At 35.0% G+C, this 27205-nt stretch overlaps 1 protein-coding gene across 5 annotated transcripts; it reads left to right on the forward strand.

Moving 5' to 3' along the window:
- Positions 1-380: 380 nt before the first annotated feature.
- On the forward strand, positions 381-26654 carry LOC129245747 (ATP-citrate synthase). Of its 5 annotated transcripts, none has more exons than XM_054884108.1 (9): positions 381-534; positions 15200-15407; positions 18229-18414; positions 18536-18988; positions 19087-19675; positions 21732-21924; positions 22011-23244; positions 23322-23662; positions 25390-26654. In XM_054884108.1, the coding sequence occupies exons 2-9, from the start codon at positions 15246-15248 to the stop codon at positions 25556-25558; spliced, it is 3327 nt and encodes a 1108-aa protein (XP_054740083.1). In that variant the 5' UTR covers positions 381-534; positions 15200-15245; the 3' UTR covers positions 25559-26654. The 5 variants fall into 5 exon arrangements, with proteins under 5 accessions (XP_054740083.1, XP_054740086.1, XP_054740087.1 ...); XM_054884111.1 differs by having other exon boundaries at positions 21738-21924; XM_054884112.1 differs by having other exon boundaries at positions 21780-21924.
- Positions 26655-27205: the final 551 nt, after the last annotated feature.

Consider the following 27205-nt stretch of genomic DNA (forward strand, 5'->3'; position numbering starts at 1 on the left):
TTACATAAAATACCTTAATGAAATTATAGATATTAATTATTATTATTATTTATTGGAATTTTTCAGTTTTTACTCTGTCGTAACTCAAGGCGAATTCATACAAGGTGACTACGGAAGAGCAGTTTTTTATTTTAGGATACGGGTAGGATACGGTACACTAGACAGGGCTAGTTTACTGGGGCGGCAGCCCTTGGTCGGGAAAAGCCCGAGTCATTCCGGTAACGTAGAACCGGCTGCCATGGGAATGTTTTTTATTTTCTTACCATTTGGTATTTTGCTAATACATTTAAATGTTGTGGTTGCTCTACCGAAGTCACCTTATATATATTTTGCTTGGTAACACTGGTAGTAGGAACCGGCGAGCAAACGAGCGAAACTCATTTCGATTCGACTTTTGTGACTTTTGCTTGTGTTCATTTGGCGCAGACGTGTTTTTAATTAATTTGCGCTGTACGAGTGAGTTACATTTGGAAAGAAAATAGTAGCAATAAATAAATTTGTGTCGGATATCCCTTTTTAACTTAAATTCGAACAGTAAGTGAACATTTTGATGTAATTATAAAACTACTTAGTGAAACCCTTGCATATATTTGGGGAATATTTTGGCCGGATACTAATCGGATGACGTACCCATATTGGCTACAACAGGAGAAAACGGTGAAAGGGGTTTGGTAAAACTTGTTGTTTGGTGGACGAGAACCTCTTGTGCCTAGCTTTTACTGGAATATATGCATGTAATATATATGTACGCCATATTATTGGTTTGGTGCGTGTTGTGAAGCGCAAAGTATGAAATATCACAGAATAAGGCAACCTGAATGTTAAATTGCTGAAATATACAGTAAAGCACCGACATGGTCGGCAACGAAAAACAAAGTTCAGTTTAAGAATGCCTAATTCATTAAAGGTGGCTGAATAGGTGCAGCAAATGGTTTATATATAAATGCGACTGAATCTACCCTAGATTGAATAACATGACAAAGCACAAAAATAACAAATAGCTTTATATCCTGTCCATTTTATTGTGCAAGAAGTGAAAACACAAAAATAAAATATTTTTAAAATTATTGCATAGTGAGTATAAATTGCACACTTTCGGTTTCAACGTATTTCGCCAGTTACTTAATATTTTGGAATGTAATGATTACGACACCTCATAGCTCTGCTTGGCACTTGGCACACAGCACAGCTTTGTTATAGCTGCCGTTATTGATTTTACCCACTTTCTCTTTTTCTGTTTGTGGAGCGTAATTCAACGAGCCGTTATTGGATAACAATCCAAAGTAGTGGTATTAAATAGAGAAATTGTATATGCTGCATCGAATTTAATGAACAGCTACATTTGTTTTAAAATGTATGTATATAAATGTAAATTTTGATTTAAATATGTACTGTAATATGCGTCGTGTGTTGTGAAGCTAGGTTCGTTTTTCGCATCGAAGTCGTTGGCGCTACCGCTCTTAAAAAGCTTTAGCCTGCAAACGAAATTTATAAAATGTAATACTGTTTTTGAATGCATTGTTAATGCTATTTATGAAACATTAAAAAATTTAAATAAAAAACCCTTAAGATTGTATTTCCCCTATCTATACACATGCCATTATTTAAATTACTCCTAAATACATATTTATGCAAGTGACCACTGCTTCGTGTGTTCCTCTAATGGTACCCCATGTCATTATACATAGTTATGTATTTGCATATGCATGTATGTTCATATGGAGATTAGATTGGTCAAGAAAGGGCCAGATTTTCAGTGGCGAATTTTTTGAACTAATTTTAAAACCTCGATGCAGAGATACATTCGATCATTCTTGTATTGACCAATCATGCTCGACTCTGGCAACTAGCAATTTGTAAAAACAAAGACATCCTGTGTTCACATAATATCAGCGCGACATATTGCAAAGCTCTAATTATTTATTTATTTTTTATTTAATTTTATTCGTTCGTAAAAACATAGTTATAATAGAGCAACAACTGTATCACTGAAAGGTTCAAACTTTGTTTAAAAATTAAAAATTCAGTAAATTTTCAGCAAAAGTTCAAAATTTCCTGCAAAATTTGGAGTATGCAGCTTTATAGCTTAGTGAATTTTGTTATTATTATTACATACATTTTGTTTTCAAACATTCTTTATATTATCAAAAATCAAAAATAAACACGAATTTCGAGTTACTTTAAACTTTAATATTATACCAAATTGAGGGCGTACCTAGAATTTTTCTGAAAATTGATACATAAAAGTGTGCAGTTTGATGAAAGTTTGGTAAATTTTGTATAAAGTTTGAAGTTGAGTTATATGTTTTTTGTAGTAGTATAAACTATATTTTTATAAAAACAAAAAATAGATCAATAAATTGTCAAACCTTCGAATTAACACGGCACTGTCATTATAAATACAGGTATACATAGGTATAATTGGTACATATGTACGTTCTTTTTGATAGGTGTTTGCTGCTACTCTAATTTGTGGTGTGCATCAAAACATAGGAACCTACAGTTTTATGTGGCCTCCAGATGGCAGGCTGTTCTTTTAAGGCTCGACCGCTATTATAATGGCACTTCTATTACTTCATCGTCCGCAGTGGTCATTGAACCTGGAACTACATACTGTGAATTATTATAACGCACAAGCCCACAAGCTCAGCAACGGTTGTAATGATCGCGCATAGAAAATTCAAGCTAAGATCCCAGAACGAAGACGTTTTGATGGACACAAATACCAGAATTTCTGAACTTAATAATTGAAGTAAAAAAACGCAGGCAAATTAAAAAAATACATTATTAATATCCCTTAACATACTATAGTTATCTATTTTAAAACCTCCGAGTGCATTTCTGCGATGAATAAGTTCCTCATAAAAAGCTATGTGCCGTTTGGAGCCAGTTTAAAACTGTAGGTCCCTCCATTTGTAGAACAACACGAAGACGCACAACAAAAATAGAAGGAGGTCTGTCAAACACCCAAAAAGGTTTTTAAATGTATATACATATATTATATTTTAACCCAAACAAATTGTTTTAAAAAAGTGTGCAGTGTGCACTTCCGAATGGTAGTCACGCAGCAACCCATTCGCCCTCGAGTCATACTTCGAGTTAATTTCTGCGCAAACAAGGAAACCACCAAATAGCAAGAAAAAAACTAAATAACTATGTACTCTACTACTATCACCTTGTATGGATGCGATTGGTTTTATTTATGTGTCCAGCATTTTCAAGTTCAACTGGAATTCCCCAAGTAATTTCCTGTGTTCCATTCACAATAGTATTGCAGCTTTGCAAGTTATTCAGTAACGTGCTAGTAACGCTCTTTTGTAGGTTATCTGCAACAGAGTACAGCTATTATTTCTCATGATAGATTACCAGCTTTGTTGCAAAATGAAATTGTGGAGAGTAACTTCGCCTGTCATATCACCGGAGACTTCGCAGACCACTCGTCCAATTAGTCGTTGTTCCGACGGCAGCGAAGTAACATAGCATAGATTGTGTAGATTTTTTTTTGTATACCACCAACAGAATCTCATTTTTTTTTCGTACACAAACCGTTATCATAACCCCTGCCATTCACCTGATTCTTTCAAATTCGCTGAGAGCCCGTTGACGGTCTGATATTGGCCACGCCTCTAAATATCTTTTCACGCTGATTATTTCTATTATTTTAGCATGCAAAATAGCAAAGGTGATATTTACTATTAATACATTGTTTGCGATACTTATTTTCCTTTTCTAATCCATTAACAAAGCGATATTGTGCTTGTAGTTTACTATATATTATTATATTTTTATTATTCTTAATATTATAACGATGATATTATATATACCGCTCGTTTTCTGGAAGAACGTTTTAACCCAAACAAATTGTTTTAGAAAAGTATGCAGAAAAACTTAAGATGTGTAAAAAAATCATGGCGATATCAATTAACAGTATGATTAGATGACAATGTGTCTTTACTTTTATTTCGGGTGCCACTCTGGAACGAATTTAACGGAATTTAAACATTTAGATTCGTTAAGGTTTTACAATTTTTATTCAAAATACGGCTATGAGCACCTCTACAGGTAAAAGTCGACAAACAATCGATTCATGAATGCCTAATTGTTGAGAACGTCGATATATCGATGTTGAAGGTTTTTCCAACAACACGCTATAACAACAATATTCTCAACAGAACGTCCAGTTTTTGATCTGCCAGGATTGGGGGGTTTGCCATTGCCTGACGAGGGGTGACCGCTTTTAGAAAAAAAACTTTTTATTAATTGGTATTTCATGCCCGGAGTTTCGAGCCTGGGCAGTTCCGAATGGTAGTCACGCACCAACCCATTTGGGTACGGCTGCTGCATATAAGAGCTATTCTTTAACCTACTCTTTATTTAGAAAATATTTTTCACCAACTAGAGCTATCGCTGAAATATTTCTAAAAATCGAACTTATGATCGGTTTGGTTCATATTCAAAACAAGAGTTTATTGACTACAAAAACCTTTAAAATTATGTTGGCATAATTGTGAGTCCTAAGAAAAAAATGTATTATTATATACATACTTTTATTATAACACAGAATGTTTTTTCTCGTTATTTGCTTATAAAATATTTATTATTCTGCTAACTAATACTCCCCGAACGTTTTTATTTTGGCTTTTATGTAGCAAGCCTAAGATATATATTTATATTTATTTAGTCTATGAATAATATAGACTAAAAGAAATTAAAATATTAAATAATTAAACTACGTAAATTAGAGAATAGGATGTAAGATTCTAACAAAAGATGACTTTGACAGTGATTGTCATTGATAGCTCCGAGCATAATTTATTTTATCATTGCATTTATCATTTTATAAAATGTACCGGAAGGCTCTTTGGGGAATATTAATTTTAATATCCAAAAGATAAGGAGAATAATCGGTTCCTTGAATAACTAGTCTAACTAATCTTCTCTTTTCCAAAAATTTAAGATTAATAAGTAGTGAGCGAGCATTGTAGGAAGGAAATGCATCCGAAAAACATAAAGGGGGCAAAGCGTACGATTTAAGTAAAACCTTTTTGACGCGTTCAATCCAATCAATGTAACGGACGCCAAACAAACATATTTAATTCCATTTTTTTTTATTATTTAAGACTTAGAAAGATAACTTAAACCATAATCAAAAACTTTATAAGAGATGAACCTTTCCAGTTACCTTTTCCGCCGGAACAATATTTGTTGTGTAAGCTTGATTGTGAACAAAGTCTTGGATTTCTGTTAATAGGGAGTCTTCTGCCGAACACCACAAGGGACGTGGAACTGTTCCGCACTAGGGCATTCTCCCGCAGCTTCGAAATTAACAGTATTTACCCCAGCGGGTTAAGGGGTTAGAATTTGCCCGCGGTAAGGTATGCCTGTCGTAAGAGGCGACTAAAATCCAGATCTCAGCCTATTGATCTTGAGCATCAACTCAACGCCAATAGGCTGAGAAAACAGGTATAGCAACGGCTTGGTGGCGATGGGAACACTATTGTCATTGAAGCGTTGAACTACCTGACAATGCATCAGAATATGCTCGGAGTCGGAGATCTGACCATTTTACTTTTGCTTGCCGTGCTTGTGTGTCATCCCGCAAGTAGCGTTTGGCCCCACGTACAAGTGATTGTAATATGGCAGAGATTCAATATGCTTGCTTGCATATTCTTTTGGAGTCCAACCCGAACCATTGCGTGAAACATGCATGCGAATAATCGATGTCTACGCAAGTCAATTGGTGTTTATAGCATGGGTAATAAAAACCATTTGAACAATCACTGACACGTTATTCGTTTTGTTTCACAGCACTGGTTTCTGAGGCTTAAGCCAGCGAGCGAAACATGAAAGTGAATATTAGAAGTCCATACTAGATAATTACTTTTTCTTGCTCAGCAAGAAAAAACATTTGAATTAGTGCTGACAAGGAATTCATTTTGCATCGTTTAGCTTCATTGGTTTAAGCCTTCTTCAACGCAATGAGCTAGGGGACAAATAGGCAGGACAAACACGTTTTGATTGAAGGGCTCCTTCCTTTTAAGCCTGAGAAGCTAATGGCTTCTTAAAGAAAATGTAGCAAATATCAGTCAAAAAATGTCAAGAAAACACTTCGAGTTGAATGTCTTTTAGAAAAGTGTAATAGTTCAGGTTCCAGAAACATACCTAGTATACTTTATGTCCACTAACGAAATGTTGTGTGGGATGCGATAGGTTTTCCGCACAACATTTAAAATAGCCGCTTGGATCCAATAAGAACCCGACGAGTATACTGATGATAAACCATGAGTAGGGTAAAAACACACAACGGTCTAGGCGCGGCCGCCTGTGTAAATTACTTTCAATTGGAAGCTCGAGAATGCTTTTGCGCCCACAAAAGCTCTATTAACATATAACAAGTCCATGTAAAATAATAAAAAAAAAACGAAAAAAAAGAAAAAATGTCAAAAAAAAGAATGGAAACGAGAGACAAATGAATGTAAAAACAAACAAAAAAATATACAAAAAATTAAAAAACAAATATAAAATATACAAAAAAAAAAAAAAAATAAAAAAAAATTTCAAAAATTAAAAACTAAAAAAAAGGAATTCCAAAACGAGCGCAGCGGTATCAACTCGTTTTGCTGCGCTCCCTTTGGTGATTCTCGCGAGAACTCACATTAAAAGGGTCTGATGTAATTGTGTCATGGTTAAATAATTGCCTGATCCTATTACATAACATCTATGGACCCGACAAAAAAAAAACAAACAATAAATCCACCATCAAAGTAACCAAACTAAATTTTGCCTTACCGAAAGAAATTTAAAACAATTTTTTCTCGAAAATCGACCGGACTCGTAACTAGAGAAAATCATGATAAGATTATTTTTTTGGGATGTATATATTATATGTTTTTGCTGAAAATTTTGAAACAATTTGAAAAAATAAAATCTGGTAGACTTTTTCGATATATTTAGTACCTAGTTTTTTATAGACAATTTTCGGTCCATTTTTATTTATTTTTGTTAAATTTAATAAAAAAAACGATATGCTGTTCGTAAGCAGCATACACTTGTGGGCCCATTCATTTGTGGAAAACACCAAGACGCACACCGCAGATAAGCAAGGATGATATATGTATAACCAGTTTTGGCCATCCGAAGCAAAATTGTGAGAGTAACTTCGGCTGCTACATCACCGGGAACTCAACTCATTTCACACGTTTTCACACTCTCGTCTAATCAGTCGTTCAGACGGCATCAAAGTAATATGAGTGGTGGCTATGTTGATTTTTTTAACGTCAGTAAATCAGCTGATTCCTTCAAAATCGCTGAGAGGATGTACATTCTGTATGCTGCACATCGTGTCGTAATCTATCATCCGTGGCTCCTGAATCCCGCAATCGCACCATCTGTTATCAGCTGCTGAGACGTAACCCGGACATTCTGTGCATGTGTACCCTAATTGAGATAACTATTGACTCTTCATTCGTTTATTTAATTTTTTATTTATTTTTGTTTTTTAAATATAGTTTATACTACAACAAAAACCATATAACATATAACATTAAACTTTGTACAAAATCTTACATAATTCAACAAGTTCACATCAAAATTTTATATTGTTTAGTCAGAATTTTTAGAAAAATTTCGGATATGCAAGTTTCCATAAAAAACTCGAGCATTTCGTCCCCTTAGTATTAAAATAGCCTATAAATTTTGTGATGTTTTGAAAAAATGAATTTCAAACTTTTTGTCGAAAGTAGCTCTCACTCAAATCTCGTTATGTCTGTAAATATTTATTATTTTTTGACTGACGTTTTGACCCACTTTGTGGAACTAGAATTTGACAAAATTTTGACAACATATAAAATCGACGATGGAGAATCCAAAAATTAAAAAAAAAATAATAGCCTATGAGCACATAGGCTATTGTTATACTAAGGGGACGATTTGTTATTCAAGTGATGGACTAAAGTCTGCACACATGAAAAATGTGTTGATACCGTTTTAATTGAAATCATTTTTACTCACAATAAATTTATGTGCGTTCTTCCCTTCTTATTTTATGTTAAATAATGAATTTTTTCCGTTTATTTTGATTAGAAAAAAGTTTCAAATAAAACTGTATCAATACGTTTTTCAATAAACTTTTTGGACTTTGGAAACTAACGGAAATATGGAGTGTGTGTAGACTTTTGTCAATTACTGTATGGAAGAAAATGCATAAAACCGTCAACAAAAACAAAAAGAAATTATCAAACTAACCGCAATTTTTGAGCCACTTCAAACTTGCACTTTATTATATTAAAATTCAATTAGCTATAAAAATGCATACTCTAAATTTGTCAAAAGTTTTCAGACCGATGCTTTTATTTTGATCCAGTCATATTAGTTTTGATTTTAAACTTTATGTACAAGTAGGAATTAATTTTTATACAGATATCCTCTATTCAACCTTCACGAAAATAATTACTTCGCAGCTTTACTCGCAAGTATAATCATTGATCATTGATTTAAGGTTGTGTCGATTCTCAGAGTGAATAAACTCACCAAATTATTTGCTATGCACACACACATACATGTACAATTATTTATAGTCGTTTTTCACACACATTCTACGTGCTGTTTTTGTAAAGCAATGATAACACGGTGCTAGGCCAGCTTGGAACATTTGAAGGTTGCGAAGCGAAGTTGAAAGGCAGACAGAACTCTATTTGCCAACCAGGGGAATATTACTATCATATTTGACCAGTTTGCGTACCGTGTAATATGCAAATATACATACATACTTACTTTCTGATGTCACGAAAATATTATTGTGCTATTCTAGCAGTTATGTATGTGTGGATGTATTTACATATTATACAGGAAAAAAACACTCTTACATACATACAAATAGGCTTAGATTCTAAGATTGCACAGCCAGATGTCAAGACTCTTGACCTTGTATGGCGTGATCTCACCTTCATATGGTATGTGCATTTCGTTTTTCAAAGCATCGCTTGGCACCCTCCAAACTACAAAATTTACATATGTACATAGTATTGAGAACAGTTTTTTCAGCAAAGAAATCACAATATTTAAAATGGAACAAAAACCCTTGGGTGCTTAGCAGAAGTGCTTTAGGGCGTTTATCAACATCGTCTCTCGCATATTTAAATTCTACGTGAAAGTATAAGAAAAAAAGTCCATTCATTAGGGTATAGCACTGAAGTCAATTTCGAGGAACTCAAGTTTTAAAAGAAACTATCTTCACTTAATACAAAGTTAATGCGGATATTAATATTAACTAAAATATTATAATACGATTTTTTTTTAATTCAAACTTTACCTGGGAATATTTGGGACATAGAATTTATATTTGATTTCTTATGTAAAGAACCCCAAGATGGCGCTACGAAACAAATTATAGTAATTGTTTAATATTGTAATAGGAAAAGTGACTTTATGTAATTTTTTTTGTCTCTATTTTCTTATTAATTAAATATAGCTTCTTTAAAAATTTGGGGGATCGAAACTGACTTTAGAATTTTATTAGAATCCAAATCTGCAAGGAATGATGTTGGAAAAAATCGTTCCATACAAATTGACTAGCCCTAATATACATATGTATATACTTTTAGTGAGACCTTTGGTACAATTTATTTACACGTCATGTAAAGTTTTGGAAGAACAGTAGCAAATGCCAAGGAGCGTTTAAAATATGACCTGAATAGCTTAAGGGGTAACACCACTGTACACGCGTAAAATAAACACGATTTTTAAAGAATTTTTTTGTAGAGAAGGAAAGGGGAAACAATCACTCTGATTTGGAAAGTTATTACTTATGTACTAAAATACAAAACTACAAAGTTTGATCGAAAAATTTTACAAAATGGCGGCATTGGAGACATTTTTGTAATGTGGTTTCTCTTGAAGGAGCTCCGCGGCACGCAGCACAGAGGGTGCAAATTTTAATCTGGAACAAAGAACCTTTTTTTTTCTTAATCTAGATAAGAATAGCTAGAGAAACACGTAGGGGATTTAAAAAATAATTATTTTTGTGGAATTAGCAAGCATTTGAAGGAAAAAACTCTATTTTGGACTTAAAAAACGGCACTTAAATAATTATAACAATCGTTTAAATTAATCTATCGAAAATCCCCTACGCTCTTCTCTTAAGAAGGTTATTATACAGACGTAGTGAAAAACCTGATTAAAAATATTTAAAATTGTTTGAGTTATGCTGCGTGCCAATTTCAGAAAACGTGTTTTGAGAAAAACGCGTTTAAAGTTTGGAAATTTGGAGAAGTCGTTAGGTAGCAGTCACTAACGCTTGGTTAAAAGCTTAAAATATTTATGAAATAGACTTCGGTAACGTATACAACTTTTTGTTCTGTATTTTAAAAGGTTCAAAGAATGTTTTAAGCTTATAAAAAAAAATCAATTTTTTGAAATTTCTACAGTGGTGTTACCCCTTAACATACTTAGACCAGCCCTTTTGTCCGAATTATGGTGTTCATATTATTTTATTCTATAAGCAGCATTTTTTCGGAAGAACTCCACTTTGAGATTCGACATTGACTGACGTGGGCCGGCTAAAATATACATAAGTCTATTCTGATTATAAAAACTAAATTCTTCTTAGAAACGCATCTTCGGTTTCATCTAAATTGACATGTCTGTATTCTTAGAATTATATTTAGAATCTGAATCTGCTAGGAACAATGTCGGGAAAAATCGTTTCATACAAAATGGCCCACTCTAAAATACAGATATTGCTTATGTGAGATCACGATACATTGATCTAAAAGCAAAAACTGCTATACTGAAAAGTTTTTTTTTCTCAGAATAGCACATATATTTTTTAAAAGTTTCAGCTAAATTTTCAAACATTGTAAGAATGTGGCTTCATTTTAACGGACAACACTGTATTTTGGTAGTTGTCATTTGCCACAGCTTTTAAAACATACTACTGTGTCCAAAAAATAAGGTGACATTTGATTTTAAACTGCGCGCTTTGAAGGATTAGGAGAATTCTTTTTTTTTTTAGGTTGGTAGTACTGTGAGTGACATCTATGTCAAATTTCATGTGAAATATTCATTTACTGTTTGAGATACGCGTCGTTTTGTGAGCTGCTAAAAGTGAGTTTCTCGTTTTTTGCAATGTCGAAATTTGTTGAGCAAAGAATTTGCATTAAATTTTGTTTGCGGAATCAATTTTCGGATACGTTGAGGATGGTGCAGAAAGCCTTTGGTGATGAGGCTATGTCTAAAAAAAATGTTTAGAAGTGGTATAGTGAGTTCCAAGCCGGTCGTGAACGTGTCGAAGACGAAGAGCGTCCTGGGCGACCATCAACCTCAACTGACGAAGCTCACGTCCAACAAATCAAAGATTTGGTGTTGAAAAACCGTCGATTAACGATTAGAGACCTTGCTGATGATGTTGGCATATCGAAAGGCTCAGTCAATACCATTTTGAAGGATGTTTTGGGCCTCAAGCGCGTCAAATCTCGACTGGTACCGAAAACATTGAATTTTTTGGACTCGTAATTCGTGATCATTTCATCAAAAACTCAACCCATATCGTTCCGCAACCACCGTATTTACCTGATCTGGCACCGTGCGACTTCTGGCTGTTCAGCAGGCTCAAAAGACCGCTCCGGGGACACCGTTTTGACACGATAGAGGAGATTCAAGCCGCAACGAAGACGGAACTGAAGGCCATCCCGGAAAGTGACTACAACCAGTGTTTCGAAAATTGGAAAAAACGTTGGCATAAGTGCATTGTGTCGGGAGGGGATTACTTTGAAGGGGATGAAATTGATTTGGAAGAATAAATAAAGAATTTTCAAAATAAATACAATGTCACCTTATTTTTTGGACACAGTAGTACATATGTATAATTCAAAGAGACGAATTGATTATGGCTTAGAAGAAAATCCACTTGTGCCAAAATGGACTGCTTCCTTTTTATTTAGAACTATGAATAGTTCGCATCCTTTCTCTTCTTAGTATGAACGACTTGTGAATTTTACACGACAATGCCTTTGTAAGCTAGTAAGTGTCAATTGCCCCCCATGGTATTTCTCTTTCGCTAATTATAGCTGCTGCAATATACGATTAGAGTATTGATGCAGCAATCAGGGGGATCCTGACTCTCTGGATAGATAAAGAAATTTAACCTATTCATATTTTTTTATACGATTATACATAAATTTAAATATTAAAATTTTAATTAATTTTTAGAGTTGAATGAAATTCAAATTCGAAAATTCCAAACCATTCTCCAGCTTGACTCGAACCAGAAACTTAGCATGGGTAGTTAAATTGTTCGCATTGGCGAAATCGCACAAGTTCTGAACCAGAATTTTGTTTCACCAGTTCAACCTTTCCCTGCAGGGTCTTTTGTTAATCGTCAATTATAAACTTACCTACTTAACTTCAGCACCACGCCATCATTTAAACACTTGCGCATACACATACTAATAACTTTCGCGCTTTGAGCGCGCGCCGGAACCATTTTTATAACCTATCACGCCATTTGTATGTAAACGCGTTGGCATTTCATATTGCTAATTCCGCATTAAATGAAATTAGAGCAGAATTTCATAAAAGCAGACAATTAGCGGCATATTGGCAAGCTTTTAAAACGACAGTTTTGCATATGTGTGCATCTAGAAATATTTACATATGTGTATGTATGTATGCATTTCCCAATGGATTCGGTCCGATCTTTTCAAGCTCAAATGACAGTGATCTTCGTGCATGTACAGCCGCGGAAAACCACTTAAGAACTATAGATACCCAATACGAAAAACAAAATTTGCCGTTACATTGACATTACTAACTTTCAAGAGTTATGAACACCAATGCAGCCTTAGACCGGATATGCATTCACACATATGTACTTGCCTTAACCACTATTGCAGTTAACCTTTTTCTTCCATATACAAATATTTGAACTTGAATGTACTATACTTCGTATGAAAGAAAGGACGTGACACTTCAGGGAAAAAAAGTTTGTAGCCACTTGAAATTTTCACCTAAAATTCAATGGGCTGCATAACCAGAAAAAATTTGCTTAAAAAGTAGGAAGTTTTGCTAATGTTGTAACCATAACCTTTTGGAAGCAACTAGAGCATATAGTCCATCCTTTGTCAATTCCACTGTTATTGGTTCCTCAATATGAGCAGAAATTACGCGATGGATATCAGCAGTGCTGGAATCCTATTTTGACAAGGGAATCAAGTAATCGGTTCTGATAGTTATAGTAGCATAAAGAATTCTCTATACATTTTTAAAGAATGTTGCTGACGCGACAGTCCTTGTCCAGATATGAATACGAGTCGATTCAGGCAGAACATTAAAATTCATTATTTCGGAAGCATTCAGTAGTGTAGCAAGTCACATATGTAGGTAGGATAATAAGCTCTTTTGCGGGGCGCTGATTGCTTTGCGCAGAGCAGGCGGATATTTTTTCTTTGGCACCTATTAAATCATTTCATATCGTATTGAAAAAACTAATATTACAAAAAAAAACATATATTTTAACTTTACTAACACAGCAGTTAAAGAACCAAATAACAGACAATTTATAAAATATTATAAATAAAATCAATACAATAAATAAAATCAATTTTAAACATATTCCTCATAAGACATTTACTGAAATGCAATATTTAGCACCAAATATTTAAAACGAAAAACATATCCAAGCGCAAAAAGTGACACTATTGGAACATATTCACCAAAAGAGACACAGAAATATTTGCCAGGGTATCGTTCCTAAGTATTTTTCAATAACTGTATGTTCGCTGATATTAGTTTAAAATATAATACGATCAGTATGGTCAGCAGCGATCATTATTTTTTGTCTATGCTTACGATGGCATACTCTGCTGTCTATGAATTTACGACTGTGCTGGAGTGGGAGCCACAACCACATTCGTTCTCCAAGCAAGTGATAGCAGCGCAACAGTAGGAACAATTTGTTTTCATTGTACCTGTTACTTTCAGTTGGTTTCAGTTCTCGTTTGACTCGCTCGTGAAACGGTCGCTTTTTGCTTCTAAAAAATATTTATATTTACGTATCTGTCTGCTGTGCGGTATTGTGTTAGTTGTCATTGTTATTAAACGGTCACCGGTTCCGTTCTAAAGGAAAGAAGATAAAAGAACAAAATAATAAGCAAAGTATGTGGCGCGATGTTAATGGTGTTATTTACTTTTTCCATTCATTATTGGCTCTTTTCAAAAAACTTGTTTTTGTGCGATTTTTCCGTTCGAGTAGGGTAGGATAAAAGTATTCATTAATATAAAAGTTTTTACAAAATAAATAGCCTATTTTACAGTAATAAAATAAGTAAACAATTATTAATTCTATAGGAGAAGTCTTACTCGAATAGTCCTTTGGCAAACTTTAACTTTACTCGGGTGTAATTATCCTTTTAAAATCAATTTCACATTAAATATAAATAAAAACAATTAATTAATTGATCTGCGGTGGCTAGCAAAATAAGTTCTCTATAAATGTTTGGTGAATGCCGGCGAAATAATTTGAGGTATTCGGGTGTCTCTGGTAACATTGGTGCTGCTATTAGTGTCAGCAGAAATTGATAGTTAAATTTTTTATCTCAGACTTTGCAGGAAGTTGTCTAAGCAAATTTAATTTAATTAAATACGTATACAGGGTAGCTCTTGTAATGTTTGGATTTCAATTTAATTCAGCTATAAATTAAAGTTGTACGTGTATTTTCCAATGATTTGTTTTTTTTTTTTTTTTTTTGTTAAATATAGAAAACATTGCCATTAGACATGGAAAACAAATTAATTTAAATAACTTCCACGCCTGGTGTAAATTTTCTTACTTTAGAAGACTGTCTTAAAAAAACTTAAACATCCCACCAGAGATAGTCTAATTGAGTCAAATCACAGCTTCTAGGCGGCCAACTGACATAACGCTGATTATTCGGTTTTAAAATTTCTAAATTTTTTCAAGCAACAAGCGACCCATATTGTAAATGTCTAACCATACACTAAATTTCTGATACATTACAGATGTTATTTTAAGTAGCTGTCAGAACCAAAAACACAAAAATCGATTGTTCAAATTTCAAATGCTGGATGGACCATCCTGTATATGTACATAAAATCCCACAAAAAACTGACCTTTCCCACTCTGAAATCAATTAATTTTGAACAAATAATGCTAACCACGCTTTTTTTCTTTTTTAACTTTTAGCTAGCATAACTAAAAAGAGACATTTCTTGATAACAAAGTCACAAACATGTCAGCCAAAGCCATTTCCGAAGCCACTGGCAAAGATATATTGAATCGTTTTTTGAATGTGAATGGTGCTTCAGGTGCGGCACAATGTCGTTTTGCAACAGTCAACACTCAAACGGATTGGTCTCAATTGACCGTACAGAACCCTTGGCTGCTGGACACGGTAAGTATTCACATCATCAGCTTCTTCTCATTAACAATCACCACCACCTCCACTCCTATCATGCTCGGCACACTTTTAATCGCTTACGTAAATGTATAGTTGATATTGTTTTTCATAAATAATATTATACAAAACCAAAAAACTTTGTTATTGAACTTCAACTTTACCTTCTAAAATTGAAATGTGTCATAAGATAATACGTCATAATAAAATAATAGCAATAAAAATTAGAAAAGTGCAAAATCATTAATATATGAAAAGGTAAAGGAGGCGCGCTCTCCTATGTCTTGCTTATATGCATATGTATTATACATTTTTTGTCAATTATGCCAGTGGAAGTGCTTGAAAAATTGAAGGCTACTGTTATCGCGATACAAGATACCTTGCGATATTTTTCATAAAACTTATTTTTATTTCTTTATTTTCTGCACTGATAAAGCAGTGATAATGCTATAAATACACAAATATAAAATTGTTAATTGCCAGATTTATTGTATGTGCATATGTGCCTGTTGACTGTTAGAAGTAAAAAACAAAAATGAGTTTTAAAGAGATGATGTTTAAATCTAGAAGAACGGCGTTTAGAGGTCAACACAAATTGAGTCGGTTTTTCTAGGTGACACATGGCAGCGACTGATGATAGTTGATCGCGTGGTTCACTTGATTATCAACTGTTTGGTGCACGACAACAAAAACGTTTCTCTTATCAGAGAACGTTTTAGCCACGCTAAACTATTAACATATGATCAGCTCTGAGTCATGCACTTCAAATCTCATGCGTTTTTTTTTCTTTTTGAAATCAAGTGAAATACGTATAGCAATATTTTTTCAATAGATGATTTTGACTAGTGAATGAATTTTGATCGCGATAATTTTTAACGTTATATGTATGTATGTAAATACGAGTATATTCCGTAATAGGTATTTCTTTTTCAAACCCTCTTCATTTGGTTTACTCGTATATTAAGTAGAGAAAAATACTAATTTCACGACTTTGCTTGGTACAACTAATAACGAATAATGCTTGGAGGTATAACTTAAGCGTATGTAAATAAGCACATATGTGCATATTTACTTATGTTTGCTCTTGTATTTAAAATGGAGAAGTTTTTGTTCTAACAGCCATACTGTATGGACCTTTCAAGTTACGAGTTTCTTTTTTTAACAGTATTTGTTTTAACAGCTGGTAGTTCGATGGCGCATTTTGTTAAGCTTAAAATTTACAATTTCCAAAATTTATATCGATTTCGAATTGCTGATAAGTAAGCGCCAGTTCAGCAGTTCAATGTCATGCCGGCTCCCAATGGCAGATGGATTTTGAGAGCTTATTTCCTTGATAGAAATTTACCATTATCTGTCGAGGTGCTACGGCTTGTAGAAACAACTTTTCACATTACGCATCAAACTTGGGGGATTACCATATGGCAGTCTCTCACAAACATGGCATTAGTGTGCATAAAGTTAGCCACTAGCCCCCAAGAAATTCGTAGTGTCAGAGCTCCTTTTCCTTTTCTCTCCCACTTTGTTCATTTTCATTAGCAACGTCTTATCACCTTCAAGTGTTTGATCAGCCATAATGATCTTATATGTTCAAAAAAAGTACTAAATGGGTGGTGTAGCAATTGCTGTTTGCAATGAGGTGGCCTGATGTTTAAGTTATCACGTCAGATAATTGCAATATGTACGTATTTATTATTGCGATGCATGATTCACTATTGTTCGTTTACGTTTGTTATTGTGTGGTGGCCCATTCATTTCATGATGAAAATATTTATAATACGAAAACAAATTTTATCGACAGTAAGACCGTACCATCATTACATACATACGTATTTGAAACTAAGTTGCATTAAATTAGGTACACGATGAAATATAATTGTATAATTTAATTACGTTAATAAGTTTGAATGGAATTTAGAAAAAATATTTCACCTTTGATTAGAAATACACTCAGTGAGGCCCGGGTTCGAAACCGACTGGGCTCATGGAACACCAACAAATTTTTTTTAGCTGCGGTCGCCCCTCGGAGGGCAATGGCAAACCACCGAGTGTATTTCTGCCATGAATAAGCTTCTCATAAAAGAAATCATCTGCTGTTCGTTTTTGTTTTGGGAACAAGAACATGTCGCAAGGGATCAAGTCAGCTGAGTACGGTGGTTGAGGCAAGATTACGGTGTTAATTTTGGCCAAACAATTCAGTTATTTTGATTTATTTCGATGTCTGATCCTTCTTATTCCTTGTCCTAGTGACGAGGCATGCGTGAGATAAACATATATATGTATCCATATACCATATGTATATACATACATACATACATATGTAATATGCATACAATTATTTATGAAGAAACCTTTCTAACCTTGATTTCCTCATATTTTTATGAATATTTAAGACTGCAATGTCACTTTTTCAATTTCGCAACTGTTTCTCCATCTGCGCTTTAAAATACAAATATAAATACGAGCAAATGTATTTGCAAGTTCAAAGGCCATATTCCAGCCAATATTTGAATTGTTTTCCTGTATCTTGAATAATTTTGTTTCCAACTATACTTATACTCGTAAATACACCAAAACGGAACTCGAATGTACGCACGAGTATTTTCAATCACGTGTAGCTAGTACATATGTATGTGCATACGTATCATGAGTGCATGCATATGTACCATGTTATATTATATATAAACATCCCAATGCCTTATTTCACATTCACCTATCCACTGACTTTCGTCTTTATGATTGAACATTACATACCTTCATACTTACCTATTTACATACAATGTACTTACTCGTGCAATTTGATTTGATTTTCCATTTGCAGCCACTAGTTGTGAAACCGGATCAATTGATTAAGCGACGTGGTAAATTGGGTTTAATCGGTGTTAAGAAGAATTACGAGCAAGTCAAACAATGGATTGGCGAACGCATTAATAAGGATCAGAAGATCGGCAATGCTGTGGGCAAATTGCGTAATTTCATTATTGAACCGTTTGTGCCACATGATGAGGCAAGTGGGCATTAAATAATTAATAGATTAAAATATTAATCGTTGTACTTGTGATATAGTAGTTATACATATTTTAATGTTTTAAGTCCCAACCAATTAAATTTTTTTTTAATAATTACAGTCCGAAGAGATGTATGTTTGTATCTATTCTCATCGCAACGCCGATACGATTCTCTTCTACCATCAAGGTGGTGTTGATATTGGTGATGTTGACGCAAAGGCGTTGAAATTAGATGTGCAGATAAACAATGAAACCTCCGTTGAGGAAATTACAACGAAATTGTTGGTGCATGTCGCCGATGCTTCCAAGAAGAAACGTATCGCTAATTTCATAAACGCTCTGTACCAAGCTTATGTTGATCTTTACTTTACGTACTTGGAAATCAATCCATTGGTTGTGACCAAAGATAGTATGTATATTTTGGACTTGGCTGCTAAATTAGACTCTACAGCCGATTTTATTTGCCGTCCGAAGTGGGGAAATGTTGAATATCCACCACCATTCGGACGTGATGCCTATCCGGAAGAAGCCTACATAGCCGACTTGGATGCAAAGAGTGGCGCTTCATTGAAGGTGAGTTTCAATTGTATAAATATGTACATATAATATTATTGCGGCTACTGTGTAATTTGTTTACTACGTGTAACGCAAACAAATTTTCATTTCTTCAGCTTACAATTCTCAATCGTAATGGCCGCATTTGGACTATGGTGGCCGGTGGTGGTGCCAGTGTTATTTACTCCGATACAATTTGTGATTTGGGTGGATCCTCCGAATTAGCCAACTACGGCGAATACAGTGGTGCACCATCTGAGCAGCAAACTTATGAATATGCCAAAACCATTTTAACACTCATGACTTCGTCACCAAAACATCCAGAAGGAAAAGTGCTCATCACTGGCGGTGGTATTGCTAATTTCACAAATGTTGCTTCAACCTTCCGTGGCATAATCACGGCCTTGCGTGAATTCCAACCCAAACTGGTTGAACACAATGTGTCGATTTTCGTGCGTCGTGCCGGCCCCAATTATCAAGAAGGTTTGCGCAAGATGCGCGAATTCGGCTCCTCACTTGGCATTCCATTGCACGTGTTCGGTCCAGAGACGCATATGACTGCGATTTGTGGCATGGCGCTGGGTAAGCGACCCATTCCACAAACCGCAGCAGCTGAATTCGCGACGGCCAATTTTCTACTGCCCGGAGGTCAGCAAGCACAGTCTGAACTGAAAGCCGCTGAAAGTTCAGATAGTAACAATGGCGGTAAGTGTGCATTTCCTATAAAGAGTTACTGTTACTGAATAAAAACCTTCCAAAGTAAAAATGATTTTGGAAAGTTGTGCATGATTCAACGCAGACAATTTTGCTTTCTCATTTATTCACTTGTTGGGAAATATTTGTGAAGATATGTTGATCACTAAATGTAATCAAGGGTTTTCTGTTACGTTAACAAACATAATGAAGTATTTTTAATTGTCTAAAAGAAAAAAGGAAGCTTCAAAGCATATCCTGCAAGTTATTTCATAAGTTTACTCTTCAAAAGGAAGTCACTATTAGGCTAATTTTTTAAAAATATTATTGTTATATTAACCGTGTATATATAAAATGCTGCTTTAGGTATGAAGCACGAAATCATGGAAATGTTTTTTTCTAAATCAGTCATCTCAGCATGCAATAGCAAACGTCCCGAATATATTTCTGTTTTGAGTAAGCTCCTCATAAAAAACCATTTGCCGTTCAAAGACGTTTTAAAGCTGTAGGTCCCCACATTCAAGAGATACACCACGAATTTGCGGAAGATCTCTGCCAAATAGCCAACAAATAATGTACCCGCCAATTAGACACGGTTTCCATACAGTGTTTTTTTTTTAATCATATGTTATTTTGACAGTGACAGCTGTTTCCCGTTAGAAATTTCGACAGAAAGTCAGTATCATCTCCGTAGAATGAAATGAATCGCTTTACTGCTATGAAAAATGTTGTTGATTCCCATATTCAATGTTCTATAGCCCAAACAGTGGGTTTATTGAGAAGAAATCAAAATCATCTTTTCTTGGCGGCTATGTTATCAAGCAAAACTGTCCCGTTCGGGGTCATCATTGGAAACGCCATTGGTCAAAGGTGGACCCTATAGAGTCGTGATAAACGATTTTTTGTGGCTGGAAATTGCAAACATGGATTTAGCCACTCGTTGGCTTCAATGGGATGGCGCGCTATGCCACAATCGATCTTTTGCGCGTCAAGTTCGGTAATCGCGATAGCAGCCGTCTCGACCGTGCCATTTGGCCACTTAGCTGCGGTTTGACGCCGTTAAGCCTTTTTGTGGGGTGCTGTGAAGACCGATGATATGCGCGCAATCCACTAATGGCCCTTAAGTTAAATACCGAGCAAGGCATGCGTGAGATAGAGTCGGAAACCGCCAGCATAGGCTGGGAAAACTAGGCTAATAGGACACGCTACTGCGAAGCCAGCCGAGAAAGCCACACGAACGAAGTCGTGTTCCATAACTAATGGGAATGTTTGCTCTTTCGAAAAAAATTATTTTTTTTTTAGATTTTATGATTATTATGAGTTAGTTGAACATTTTTCGTTCATGGGTGCTTGGGGGAAACTCGCTTGGAGGATATGCTTTGAAAATTTTAAAATATACCAGTTTTTCATTATTTAATCCACAAATTTTAATGAAGCACTCTGCAAATTACCAAATTTCAAATACATGAATTTATTTCCCTGTAATCTAATTCTTGAAATACTTTTATATAAATTAAACAAAAAAACTCCATTTTTCTAACCATATCCTGTAAAAGCAGCCAACTAATAACTTTTGTTTAAATATATTTCTTGTATTTTTGTATGAATCCTCTTCGTCCGTCCTCATGTTTGTATGTAATTGGTTATTCTGCTCAACATCATCATCACCACCACAATTTCCAATACCACCACCTACACCATCATTATTTTTACCTCGACAAATCGCTAAATTATTCGTTGGATAAAAAAACCAATCAACTTTATATCGCTTCATCTGTTCTTGTTTTATTCTCACACTCTGAAATGCGGAAACGTAAACGTACTTGACGGGACCGTTGTATGATATCATGTAACGTATCACATGCTATTTATTTGTGCACGTGTGTTATGCCTGTTCTTGTGCATCTATTTCTTTCGAGTCACGATCATATCTCAAAAAAAAAAAAAAAAAAAAAAAAATCAACGTCTTGGCACGATCTCTATCCTGCTCCAAATCTACTGCAATAAACATTCAAACCGTTTTCGAAATCAAAAACAAAATCGTAAATCATTTGGGAACACATTTAAGGTATAGGTTCATCACCACACTCGATTAAACTACCACCTATTTCGGCAGATGACTCTGTTACAAATGACTCTGTGCACAACAATGTCGCAAATGCGCATACGCGCAAATTTTTCAGCAACAAAACGAAGGCTATCGTCTGGGGTATGCAACAACGGGCTGTACAATCAATGCTAGATTTTGATTTCATTTGCAGGTGGGTAAAATATATTTTATTATTTCTTTATTTACTTTTCATCCACAATTGAATTGAAACTCTCATTGTATTCTTCTTTTGCATAGACGTGATGAACCGTCCGTTGTCGCTATGGTATACCCCTTCACCGGTGATCATAAACAAAAGTACTACTGGGGTCACAAAGAGATTCTAATTCCAGTTTATAAGAAAATGTCGGACGCTGTTAAAAACCACAAAGAAGTCGATGTGATGGTGAATTTCGCCTCATTCCGCTCAGCTTACGAATCGACGTTGGAGGTATTGGAATTCCCCCAAATACGCACAGTTGCTATTATTGCTGAAGGTATACCCGAAAATATGACACGTAAACTAATTTTTGAAGCCGACAAGAAGGGAGTTTCGATCATTGGGCCCGCTACTGTCGGTGGTGTTAAACCTGGTTGCTTCAAAATTGGCAACACAGGCGGCATGTTGGATAATATTTTGCACTCGAAACTCTATCGGCCCGGCAGTGTGGCTTATGTGTCGCGTTCCGGTGGTATGTCCAACGAGTTAAATAACATAATATCAAAAGCCACCGATGGTGTACTAGAAGGTATAGCTATTGGCGGCGATCGCTACCCAGGTTCCACATTTATGGATCACATTTTGCGCTATCAGGCCGATCCAGAGGTTAAACTGATTGTGTTGCTGGGCGAAGTGGGTGGCACTGAAGAGTATGAAGTGTGCGCTGCACTCAAGGACGGGCGCATAACAAAACCGTTAGTAGCGTGGTGTATTGGAACCTGTGCTAGCATGTTCACTTCCGAGGTGCAGTTTGGTCATGCAGGCTCATGCGCCAACTCAGATCGCGAAACAGCATGCGCTAAGAACAATGCATTGGCTGAGGCAAAAGCATTTGTGCCCGCATCTTTCGATTCGCTGGGTGATCTTATTCAAGAAGTGTATGCACAATTGGTAAAATCGGGACGCATTGTACCTAAAGAGGAAGTACCACCACCCACTGTGCCAATGGACTACTCGTGGGCACGTGAATTGGGTCTTATCCGCAAACCTGCCTCTTTTATGACGTCCATTTGTGATGAGCGCGGTCAAGAGTTATTGTACGCTGGCATGCCCATCAGTGAGGTACTTAACAAGGATGTCGGCATCGGTGGTGTGGTATCACTGCTATGGTTCCAGCGCTGTCTGCCACCATACGTGTGCAAGTTCTTCGAAATGTGTCTAATGGTGACGGCTGACCATGGACCAGCGGTTTCAGGTGCACATAACACGATAGTGTGTGCGCGTGCTGGCAAAGACTTAGTCTCATCCGTCGTCAGTGGTCTGTTGACAATTGTGAGTTCCTGCTTAACTGGAAATTAAATTGCATCAAAAGCATTATAATCCATTAACGTAATTTAAATATTTAATAGGGTGATCGTTTTGGTGGTGCTCTCGATGGTTCAGCCCGGCAATTTTCCGAGGCTTACGATTCCAACTTGCATCCCATGGATTTTGTGAATCAAATGCGCAAAGATGGCAAACTTATTTTGGGCATTGGACATCGAGTTAAATCGATTAACAACCCAGATGTACGCGTGAAAATCATAAAAGAGTTTGTATTGGAGAATTTCCCGTCTTGCCCACTATTGAGATACGCGCTGGAAGTAGAAAAAATCACAACAAACAAAAAGCCGAACTTGATTTTGAATGTAGATGGTGTAATTGCTACGAGTTTCGTGGACATGTTGCGCAATTGTGGTTCATTTACGAGGTTAGTAGAGAATCATGGCTAACTGGAATTTTTGAATACAACTCCTCGCTAACGAAATACTTACTTTTGTATCTTTAAAATCTTCTGATTTGGATTCCGAGACTTGCGTGGTTTATTTGCTTTAATATCTTTAAAATTTTGTGGTATATATACGGGTCCGCCATTTAACTGTTTTTTTTTTATTTTGAAGTACAATTCCTTCCTTCTCTTACTTTTGCGCAAAGTAACGAACATACGCTTCATTCGGTGCTTTTCTTCTTCCCATTCTTTAAGCGTATACACAACCATTTTCGTTCAGCGGAAAAATAAAACTAATTTTCTGTCAAATCAGATGACAGCTAACTTGACTTTTTTAACTAATTTTTTTTTATTATCGAGTTAAAACATATACATTTAAGTATGAAATTCGATTTCTTTTGCATGACCACCGCGTGCACGTTTTACGAAGTCCAATCGTTGAACCCAATTTTCGACCACTCTTTTGCATAAATCGGCCGAAATTCCAGCAATTTCGCGTTCAATATTGGCTCTTAGCTCACAAATCGTCGCCGGCTTGTTACTGTAGATCCATGACTTCACATAACCCCAAAACGGGACGGCTTGTTAAATGGACCGTAAATGGCCGTAATGCTCTTAAAGTAGCAGCAACAGAACGATTATTTTCATAAAAAATTTGCACAATTTGCAATCGTTGCTCAAGTGTGTAGCATTCCATGATGAAATGTATACTAATGAAGTTTACAAATGACAAGCGAAAAATAAAAAATATTGCGTCGTTCGCCCTCCCTATCGGAAAAGAGTTGAAGCGCACCTATTGAACAACCCTATATATATATTTTAATTCGAGACAACAAGAAATGTATCATAAGTTGCAGCGAAAATATTTATTCATATATCAACAACCAGCTCGAGCTGAAATGCCAATGTTGCATATTTTAAGATCATTATTTGCTGCAAATTAACAAATCTACATATTTTACGCATCAGACGCACTAGTAACACTATAAACAGGATGAAACACACCATTGAGCGTAGTGACAATATTTCTTTTTCAATTTTACTAGGCACTATTTTTCATTTAGCACAATTTGGAATACATTGAGTATGAGTTTGAAATTTTATATTTAAAGCTTACCATTGACAATGTAAGCACTTTTGCGATTCACTTAAACGCGCTTCTACGGCACTTACAAACGCAACCGAATTTTTGTACAGCCGAAAGGACTGTCACTTCATACACATTTTCTAAATTTTTTCTGGTATCTTTAGGTTTTTTAAATACTCGTATGCTTAATTTTTCACCTTTTTCCAAAACAAATGATTATCAGTTACTTCTTTTTATTCTTTGTTGTTACAACTCGATATAGTATAAAGTCTCAGCCAACAATTGTGCACAGAATATTAATGAACGAAATTTTGATGCGATTACTGTTTAATAAAGTTAAGTTAATTAAATTAATGTAGTAACTGAATCACTTAAATTACTGAATTACCGAAAATGATTGCCTTTTTATTTTAATTTTGAATTGCTTGATTAAGTAACAGCTTTGCCTGAAATTTTTTCTTCGATTCGAAATGTACGAAAAAAGCCCACATTGTATCTAATTTTTTTATTGCTATGCTAAGAATCTTGTGTCAGAATCCTTCTTCTTCTTCACCCCTAGTGGGACATAGGTCATCAAAATACAATTCAAATATCTCTTTAATCTTCATTTTCATGTTTGCAGTGAGGAAGCTCAAGAGTACATCAACATCGGTGCGATCAATTCGCTGTTCGTGCTGGGACGTAGCATAGGTTTCATCGGCCATTACATGGATCAGAAGCGGCTGAAGCAGGGTCTATATCGCCATCCGTGGGATGATATCTCGTACGTTATGCCCGAGCAATTCAATTAATTTTTCCGTGGAATAATTAACTTTAATGAAAAGATCTTTGGTAAAAACAAACAAAAAAATTGTGAATTCTGATGATTATTCCTACATTATCAAAAAGGATATGTACCTTCTTATACATAGCAACAAATATAGTGCATATATATTTAGTGATATGTTAAACAAATACAATGTATTGCAAATATGCCACTCAATTAAAATCCTACATTTAAACACACACTCCAATAAGTTTAACTTAAAGTTGTTAACATTTGATGAATATTAAAAATGCATAAATTTCCATTATTTTCCATATTAAAACTGTTTTAAGTTTTGCATTTATTAATTGTATTTGCTTTTTTCGATTTCTTCATTAATGTGTTTGTTAACTTGATCTAAAATAATTTCCACGCTTTTTTTTATTAACTCTTTTTAAATATAATATTATTTAATTAGGATCAAATATATAAATTAGCGGTACAACACTTTTAATGTGTTAAGTAATCTTGTTTTGGAACCTTCGGGGTCATCATTTGATATTGTACTATAATTTTATAAGTTGGAGATTAGAATTGTAGAAAGACCGCAATGAAATTAATCTATATAAACAAAAATAAATAACTTACATAAGCTAAATGAAGGCAATGAATATTTACCAATGGCTTATTAAAAAAAAAGAAAACAATTATAAAATGAAATTACCTAAAGTGGATTTGTTTGAAATGAAATAAAAGGCAGGAATCTTCAAAATTATATAAATTAATGTATGTATGTGTGTAGCCAGCGCACCTTGCACTTGTTTAAAATATATTCATTATAGCGTCCAGTAATACTATGTCCAGCAAATGAGAATATGGTGAATATTGCTAATATCAAGGGTAGATATTAATTTAGGAAATAGAAATTGCTTTTCAGTGGGATAGGTAAATGACGAGATATAAACAATATGCATACATTGCTTGAAAATGTTAATATAGTCACGGGATAAAATATCCCCAAAACGTGTAACATATTACCTAAGTAATAATTAAATTGTTCTTTTGCACTGAATTTATGCACGAAGTTTTCTAAACATTTAGTTGTTAAAAATAAAGAAAAATTAAATTGATTCTTGCGCAAACGGCAGTTTAAATAAATTATAAGTGTGATTTAACTGCAGGTGCGTATTTCCAGGCGGACTGAGGTCACAAAATATAAGGTCCCAAAAAACAAAAAACAACCGCCTCAGACATGTATTTCCCATATCCTAAGCTAATTTCTCACAAAATCCGATGAGGCAACCCGTGGCCTGCCAACATAATTTAGTAGAACTTTAAGATTTGACTGCAAAAATTGCGTACATCGTAGACAATGACACGATGAGCCTTGCAGCGACATATGACATAAGGCAGCGTATAAAGATCCAGCGGCTTCACTGGTTAGATCATTTCGTAATAGAAACACGCGAACTATTCGAAAGTATTCGATATAATACCATACCTATTGGTAGTACAGTGGAAGCATAATTCCTCGGGTGCGTTGGAAAAGTTAATAGGAGGAGCCTGTGGCTTCACTTTGTGTTAGTTGGGATGAGGAAAATACAACTGAAGAAAGTGTTTTTTAATTATCACCCCGACGATGTCAAGCCATTGGAAGCTAGCTACATTTTCTTCTACACCTCCTTATTGTAAC

The sequence above is a fragment of the Anastrepha obliqua genome, chromosome 4, assembly GCF_027943255.1.
Source record: "Anastrepha obliqua isolate idAnaObli1 chromosome 4, idAnaObli1_1.0, whole genome shotgun sequence".
NCBI lineage: Eukaryota > Metazoa > Arthropoda > Insecta > Diptera > Tephritidae > Anastrepha > Anastrepha obliqua.

Coding starts and splice junctions, on each gene's coding strand:
- LOC129245747 (XM_054884108.1), top strand. CDS start 15,246: ATGTCAGCCAAAGCCATTTCCGAAGCCACTGGCAAAGATATATTGAAT. Junction 19,676..21,731: donor TTCAGATAGTAACAATGGCG/GTAAGTGTGCAT, acceptor AACACATTTAAG/GTATAGGTTCATCACCACAC. Junction 23,245..23,321: donor TCAGTGGTCTGTTGACAATT/GTGAGTTCCTGC, acceptor AATATTTAATAG/GGTGATCGTTTTGGTGGTGC.